This window comes from Nicotiana sylvestris, chromosome 7 (assembly GCF_000393655.2).
Source record: "Nicotiana sylvestris chromosome 7, ASM39365v2, whole genome shotgun sequence".
Classification (NCBI taxonomy): domain Eukaryota; kingdom Viridiplantae; phylum Streptophyta; class Magnoliopsida; order Solanales; family Solanaceae; genus Nicotiana; species Nicotiana sylvestris.
In genome coordinates, this window is record NC_091063.1 from 86,402,191 (window position 1) to 86,410,614 (window position 8,424).

The following is an 8,424-nucleotide window of genomic DNA, read 5'->3' on the forward strand; positions in this document are numbered from 1 at the left end:
ATGAAAATAAAAACTTGCGACAAACAAAAGTTCATAGAAAATAAAGCGAAAGAGAACACACGAGAAAGTAAATGGAGAAGAAAAGATACAACTTGAGACCTTAATCTTAAGAAAATAGAAGGAAATAGAAATGCAAAATCAGTGTATAATTTTTCGAGTTCTTATCGGCACCCCCTCCCGCAATATCGATCATTATTCAAGAACCTTCTTCCTCGAATGAAACTAAACATGAATCAAATATTGCAGTAAATATGACAACATTACTATTTCAGATAGAGAATAGAAAGGGTAGTCTTGGGTAGGGGTCTCATGAAACAAACTTATGAATTTATATAGGAAAAAATAGATGAATACCATAAGGTATTTTAATTTTTAAATTAAATATGTGGGGGTTATGAATATGAAAAGCATAGGAGTTATGGATATTATTGAGAGTAGAAGTTAAGGTAGTATGAGTTATGAAAATAAAAGTTTAAATTTTAAAGTAAATAAAGGACAACAAAGATAAATAAAGAAAATGGTATTCAATTGCTAAAGTTATGTGAGCTTTTTTTTTTTTTTTTGGTAATTAAAGAGGGAAAATATTTACAAGTATAACAAGAACCCTCAAAACTAATATAGATTTGGACATGTAGCCCTAAATCTAGTGCCCTCATATCTACATAACTACTCAACTACAAACTATGGATAAAAATTGAAATTCTGTAAATGTCTCGCTATCTTAGAACTCAACATTCCACGACAGTGCACTTCCTGAATTATCAGTTTGATCATCTCCTTCTTCTTGTTTAGATTCCACAATTGCTTGATTAGTGCAGCTCTATTCCATATAACCATATATGTGATATTCAAACCCCCTGCAGATTTTGGCCAACATAGTTGTCTCCAAGCTACTAAAGCTCTAGCTTTGGTTTCTGTTTCACCTGTCCACAGAAATCTCTTGCAAATTGTCTCAATTCCTTGTAGGATCTTCTTAGGTAAAGGAAATATTTGTGATCAAAATGATTGAATAGCAAATAAAACAATCTTGATCAGCTGCAACCTGCATAAGACAGAAACTTTGTTGTCCGGTTTTTTATTCTGCCTAACATCTTATCCAGTAAAGGTTGACGTTGAGTAATAGATAACCTTTTACTACTCAATGGGACTCCCAAGTATCTGAAAGGCAAAGAGCCTTTAGAAAAACCTAAGCACTGGATAATGTTTTGTTGAATATCTTCAGTGACCCCTCCAAAATAGATACAGTTTTTTTCCTGATTAGCAATCAGACCTGAAACCTTTGAAAACTGTTGAAAACATTCATACAATAGTTGTATAGACACCACATCTCCCTTGCAAAACAGCAATAAGTCATCTGCAAAACTGAGTTGGATAATATTCAACTTCTCACACCTAGGATGGTAGTTAAAGTCAGGCATCTCTTTAAGAGTCTTCAAGATCCTTATAAGATACTCCATAGCTAGAACAAACAAATATGGTGATAATGGATCACCTTGTCTAATTCCTCTCTTTGCATCAAAAGGAGTTGTTGGCTTTCCATTAACCACAATAGCATAAGACACTGTAGTAACACATGTCATAATCCAAGAAAGAAATTTCCCTAGGATATTCATTTCTATAAGTACTTGTTCAAGGAAACACCATTCTACAGAATCATACACCTTTTGCATATCAATTTTAACCATACATCTTGGTGACACACCTTTTCTCCCATATCCTTTTACAAGTTCATGCCCCAGTAGAACATTGTCACTTAGTATTCTCCCTGATACAAATGTTGCCTGACTCAGATCAACTAAGTTTCCCATTACTGACTTCAGCCTATTTGTGAGCATTTTGAAAATAATTTTGTAAACAATAGTGCAACAGGATATTGGCCTAAACTGCTTTATAGAAGAAGGATTTTTCACTTTTGGGATCAGAGTAACTGTTGTCCTATTTACCGGTTTATACATTATACCTTCATCAAAGAATTTCAGAACTGCTTTTGTGATGTCCTTGCCAATTATATGCCAAGTCTTCTTGTAGAAGTAGTCATTGAAACCATCTGCACCTGGTGCCTTTGAGTCACCAATCCTCTGCAAGGCTATCTTCACATCTTCTTTAGTAAAGGGGCTATAAGCTGAAGCTGTTGTGACCTTGTAAGTCTTGGACCATTCCTCATTATGCTAGGATTAATAGTAGGCATGTTGTTAATTTATCTCCCTAATAATCCTCTATAGAACCCCACTATCTCCTGTTCAATGCCCTCTGGATTGTTGATCAATCTTCCATTGCTATCTATTAAACTCTTTATTTGATTCTGTGCTACTCTCCCTTTCATGCTTGCAAAGAAAAAAGCTGTGTTGGAACCACCTAGCCGAAGCCATTATATTCGAGACCTTTGCTTATAGATGCTCTCTTCTATATTACTCCACTTCTCTAGCTGATGCTTTGTGTTTCTCTCCACATCAAACATATCAGCTGCTGTGTTAGTTGTTCTCATCTGTGCTTGAATGTTTGCTAAGTTTTCCCTTAACTTCTGCACCTTCTTTGTTGTATTGGAAAACGCTCTCTTGTTTAAACTTTTCATCTCTTCTTTGATCTGCTTCAAATTACACCATATATCCTTCATATTTCTATTCTCATTTTCCCATCTTCTACTTATTATTTGTTCAAACTCTGGATGCTCAGTGAGACAGTTAAAAAACTTGAAAGGTCTCCCTTTATACTCCATTCCTGCCTTCACCGCTATACATAAAGGAGAGTGATCAGAGAACTGAGGATCCATCACACAAACTTGCAATGGTGGCATATTCATCATCCAATGTGCATTTACAATAGCTCCATCAATTCTACTAAACACATGTTGTTTGTCCATGTGTTTGTTCTTCCCACAGTTCTTAGTTCATTTAACCTGCAATCCTCCGTTAGAGCTCTAAAGTTCTTGATTTCATTATCCTGTATTTCTGTACCATTTACTCTGTCTTCTTTGTCCAATACTGCATTAAAGTCCCCCATGAGCAGCTAAGTACTATCCATCTGTGAATCAATTTTCCTTTATTCTTCCCACATATCACACCTATGAGCAACAGTATGCAGTCCATATATAGATGTAAAAGCAAATTGCTGGCTGGAGTTATTATTTTTGACTATACCATGAATATATTGAGTATGAGATTGCAACATAGTGAATTGAATACTATTTGCATCCCATAGAATCCAAATTCTACCTCTTTCAGTAACCTTACTATTTGAGCACCAACTCCAGCCTGGTGCACATTTATTTATGACCTCCTTTTCTTTACTACTCTGTATTGTATGCTCAACTATTGCTATAAGATTGATTTTTTGTTTTTTCAAGAAATTTTTCATCTCCTTTTGTTTATGAGCCTTATTAAAACCCCTCACAATCCATGTCACTATCTTCATATAGGTTTCTACTTAGTTGGACTTATCTCTTCACCTTCTCCCCTACTACATCCAGCTTTATCATCATCTGCCCATCATGTTTTGCCTTCATTTGCTACTTCTCTCAATGGAGAAAAGCCATTGGTAGTCCTTATAACTTGCTGTATAGGACTTGTCAGTCCCACCCTGCCATTTGCTTTTGTCCATACTTGTTGATCTTCTTTTGGATCCTGTGTTTCATCTTCTTGATCGATCTGTTTGCCCGTGTCCCTCTCTACTTGCTTTGATGGCCCTATTGTCACCCATTGAGTTGTTGGTTTCCTTGTTTGCTGTATATTCCCAATTACGTTGGTACTCCTTCCTTGTTGCTTAGTCTAATATTGCTTATTTTGTACACTTCTTTTTGTTGTTCTAGCTCTGCCTTGATCTCTTTCACAATCATGACCCACCATCAAGCACTTCTTACAATACTGAAGAACCCAATCATACTCCACCATTTGCTCAAACTCTTTGCCTGAAGGATATTGAATTTTGATACACTTAGGTAACTTCTTGCTGATATCCATCTCTATAAGCACTCGAGCATAGGAAATTCTAGAAGCATTACTTGTACATTCATCAGCATACAAAGGTGTTCCTAGTCCTCTAGCAATTCTACTCAATGTCAATCGTCCCCAACTGTTCAAAGGCAAGTTAGGGAAGCTTACCCATAATGGAATAGTTTTAAGAACTTCATTGTATAAATCGAAGTCCTTTGTCCATGACTTCAGAATCAATGGCTTCACTCCCATTGTATATGGTCCTAGTATAGTACAGCATTTTTATCATCCATACTATTGAATAGTATCACAAAATAGCCTTCATTATGATAATACACTGTAGGTTTGACAGCAAAGTTCCATTGCATAGCTATGAATCTCTCCATGGCTCCTATTGACGGTGATTCTCCAATGATATATACAATTATAGCTTTCTGCCACTTTGTAGTTTCCAATTCCATCTCCTCCTGATGTAATTGTACCTTTTAACCCCATCCTGAATAGTAGGTGGTATGAACACTAGATCCATACCTCTTGCAGCCATTTTATTCCCTGTGAACATATTTGACCATTTCTGTTGATTTTCCCCCACTACTACTTTTGATTTCTCCTGTTCTACCTCCTTCGTTGCTTTTTGATTCAGCAATTGCTGGTCTTTCAAAGTAATTTCTTTGTTCGCACTGTCGATTACCTTATTCTCCATGATGTTCAGCTCATTTTCCTTGTGACTACACACTGTTTCCATTGGTGAAACAGTAACTAATGGAACAGTGTTCATATTCAAAATTTTGAGTTATGAAAATAATTTTATTTTATTTTTATTATAAAATAAATTGAAAGAATGATGAAAAATTCCCCAAAAAAGAGAAAAAAGATAAATATGTTTCTTGGCCTAAGAGATGTGTCACCTCACTTTCTTATTGCCCACTTATATATATATAGATTTATGTGCTATCTCTATTTTTAAAAACAATTACTATTGGGTAAAATAAGAAAAAAATAATTAATTTAAATGACAGCTAACTTGAGACAATTGCTTTTAGAAGAAAAAAGCAAATTCAAGGATTAGAACGAGAAAATAGCAAAGGGCAAAACCGTCATTGCAAAAGAAATAGGAATGGACCATGTGCTCAAAAACTAAGAGGTTCTCAAATCATTGAAACCTGTTTTTGTATCAGTTTGAAGTTGTGGATACTAATAAAAGACATCATTCATGTTAGAGTCTTCCTAAAATTTCCCATTGGAGGATACATAAATTCTGTCAATTTGTGTCAGCTTAGTCCTGAAACACCCTTTCCCCCCTATCAATTTCCTTCAAAATCTTACAGTATAAGTTGTACAGATACTAAAAGCACCATTTATGGTGAGTCAAGAAAGTCAATCTTAAGAATTTTCCCCATTTTGAACAAGCACATGTTCTGACAAAAAGACTTAGTCTTGAATTTCATTATTTTTTCAAACACTTTTCTGTAAGGATTCTTGAGTTAATGGAACTGATACCTTATTCAGACCCAAAGTCTGAATCAAGCTGTATTAATCCACCTTGGGAAGATATGTTTAGATCAGCCTCAATGAGGAAACCAGAAGAACCAAAACCACAGAACCAGCCACCTTCTGAACCTCAGCCAACAAACCCCACAAAGGAAAATAACTCAACAGATGAGAATTCTTTGTCTTCTGATCCTCAGGTACGTTTAGCCCTTTACATAGCTATGGCTCATGCTGGACTTGTATTCACAATTTTCATTATTTATGGAGTTGGTAAATTGCTTGAAGAGTATTTGAGAGCTATGTTATGGGCTGTACTATGTTCAATTCCTTTGAGGGGAATTCAGCAAACCCTTGTTGCATTTTGGTCTGAACCTTTAAAGTTAGGCCTTACTGAGACCATTTTGGCTGTTCCTGTGGCTGTTTTTAGGGTCTTCCTTGGGACCCTTGTTGATATTAAGGATAAGATTTTCAGGGTTGTTCTTAGGAGACCTAAAGTTAATGCGTCGAGGCGTCATACTAGTGGATTTTTCATTTTGTTAAGGTGGCTTGTGTCTTTTTGGGTGTTTGTGATTGCTTATGAGCAGATTGGTGGAATGGGGTCAGTTGCTCTGCTTGCCTTGGGATTTATGTTTACGGCTAACAGTGTGGATTCCACTATGAATGCAGTAACATCTTTTAGAAGTCATAGCTTTCGTAGATTCCCCATCACTGCTTTCTTTACTAGAGGGATATTGAAAAAATTGAAGACTATTGTGGCGATTGGTTTGATTGTTGGATTGAGTGTGGGTTCTTTGGCAGGTATGATTTTCTTCTCTTATAAAATTGGTGTTGAGGGGAAAGATGCAGTTATTGCATTGAAATCCCACGTAGAGGAAAGTAATTATGCTGAGAAAATTGGTGTTAAGCAATGGATGGACGAAAATGATGTCCCGGGGATGGTGGATAAGTACACCTCTCAAATGTACGAGACAGTATTTACCCAAATTGATAGCTACGCTATGCAATATAATATGACGGAGTTTGTTTCTGGAATAAAACATTTTGTAATAGCCCCTGCAAACAACTCATTTAATCACTCCACGGCTTTGGCATCCCCCTCTCCATATGCAGAGAAATTCTTAAGTTTAAAAAGAAGGATTAAGGATCGAGAATGGGCACAGATATATACAGAAGTGGATGTTATGTTCAGGGAACTGCTGATCACTAGAGAGGACTTGGTTGAGAAGGCTAAGGGGTTTGCTCTTCAAGGAGTAAATGTAATGCAACGGATACTTGTTAGTAGCACATCCGTCTTAGGTGGAAGCATGAAAGTTGTATTCTTGATTGGGAATTCCATAGTTTCAGGTGCTGCTGGTCTTTTTAATTTTGTATCTCAGCTAATGGTATTCATATGGGTACTTTATTATCTTATCACGTCGGATTCTGGTGGAGTAACAGAACAGGTGATTAGTATGCTCCCTATGTCACATTCTGCAAAGAGGCGAAGTGTTGAGGTTCTTGACAAAGCTATTTCTGGGGTTCTTTTAGCAACTGCTGAGATTGCACTCTTTCAGGGATGCCTTACTTGGCTCTTGTTCAGATTATTCTCCATACATTTTTTGTACATGTCGACAATCCTTGCATTTCTTAGTCCTTTATTTCCTATTTTCCCGTCACTGCTCTCAACTATCCCAGCAGCTTTACAGTTGGTGCTTGAAGGTCGATATGTATTGGCCGTCAGCCTATCCATTATACATCTTGTGCTTATGGACTATGGTACATCCGAAATTATGGAGGATATCCCTGGCTATAATGCGTATCTCACTGGTCTCAGCATTATTGGGGGAATGACATTGTTCCCTTCAGCAGTTGAGGTAATTAACCGACATCACTCTCTCTTGAATTTCCATTATGAATTTCCTTGCATCACTTGTGTTAGCTGTGAAAGGTTTGTCATGTTGTCCTCTTGTTGAGTATGAGAAAAGAAGTGAACCTGGAGAATTTGCGACTGCCATGGATCAGCTATTAATATATCTTCCATATTAGACAGAAAAATATTACTAACTTTTTTTAATTCTTTATTTACCAGTCAAAAAGGGAACAAGATTTCAGCTCTTTTATGTTCTGACTGTCACATGAGATAGCATGACAGGAACGGCAATAATACCATTAGGGAAAGAAGCTACGAGTCCTTCAACCTTATTCTTAACTCCAATCATTTTATAGATCATCATGGTCTTGGAACTAGAGTTTCCTTATTTCACTTAAGATGAATTTATTACCATAAGTGTTTCAAGTGGCTTGATAGAATACCTTTACAAAATCTCTAGCACCAAATGATGAGTCCTTGCAGAAATAATGAGTCAGTATAAAGAAAGATTTCAAGAATGGTGAATTAGGAAGTCAGATGCATAGGGTCGGTAGGGTCCTTTAGGTGCATACTCAATGCTGGAAACTGAAAGATTGTATATTTCCTTACACCAGCATTGGGAAAAAGATCATACTTGGTAGTTCTGTGCTATTGCATGGTATATGCCCTAACGGGTTTAAGACTTTGACATCGTTTTTTTGTGTATATGTTGCGCAGGGAGCAATAATGGGGCCACTAATGACTACCGTTGTGATTGCACTAAAAGATTTGTATGTTGAGTTTGTATTGGAAGAACAGAAGGAATAAGTAGGAAAAAAAAAATCCATATTTGCAATGTCTTGGCCTTTGAAGAAGGGCGCTGCCACTTTGCTTGATGGAAATACATTGCAATATAAACTGAATTCTTTTTTCTCCCAGTCAACTGTATCCCACATGTGATAGGCTTGCATCATCCGTGTTTTGTTCTCCACAAATTGGGTTGAGGTTTTTTCTCTGTTGATAGTGTGCAGAAGTTGCTAGCTCCTTTAAATATTTAATTTGTATACAATTGTGTATCCTCTTTGTAAAACTTTGATCGTGTGAAGAGAAATTTTTTCAGTGTTTCGAATGCCTTTATGTCTAGCTCGTGACATGTGCTAAAGATCACCTTTAATC

General features: G+C 36.5%; 3 protein-coding genes across 3 annotated transcripts; 1 reads left to right on the forward strand and 2 right to left on the reverse strand.

Annotated features, from left to right (window-relative positions):
* Positions 1–2,368: 2,368 nt before the first annotated feature.
* LOC138873399 (uncharacterized) lies at positions 2,369–2,860 on the reverse strand. The gene has a single exon (XM_070151867.1). The coding sequence runs from the start codon at positions 2,858–2,860 to the stop codon at positions 2,369–2,371; it is 492 nt and encodes a 163-aa protein (XP_070007968.1).
* Positions 2,861–3,485: 625 nt separating this feature from the next.
* On the reverse strand, positions 3,486–4,181 carry LOC138873400 (uncharacterized). The gene is made up of 2 exons (XM_070151868.1): positions 3,840–4,181; positions 3,486–3,719 (listed from the first exon to the last, which is right to left on the reverse strand). The coding sequence occupies exons 1-2, from the start codon at positions 4,179–4,181 to the stop codon at positions 3,486–3,488; spliced, it is 576 nt and encodes a 191-aa protein (XP_070007969.1).
* A 907-nt stretch (positions 4,182–5,088) lies between these two features.
* LOC104230417 (uncharacterized) lies at positions 5,089–8,377 on the forward strand. Its single transcript, XM_009783218.2, has 2 exons — positions 5,089–7,273; positions 7,987–8,377. Exons 1-2 carry the CDS (start codon positions 5,417–5,419, stop codon positions 8,074–8,076), a joined length of 1,947 nt encoding a protein of 648 aa, XP_009781520.1. The 5' UTR covers positions 5,089–5,416; the 3' UTR covers positions 8,077–8,377.
* Positions 8,378–8,424: the final 47 nt, after the last annotated feature.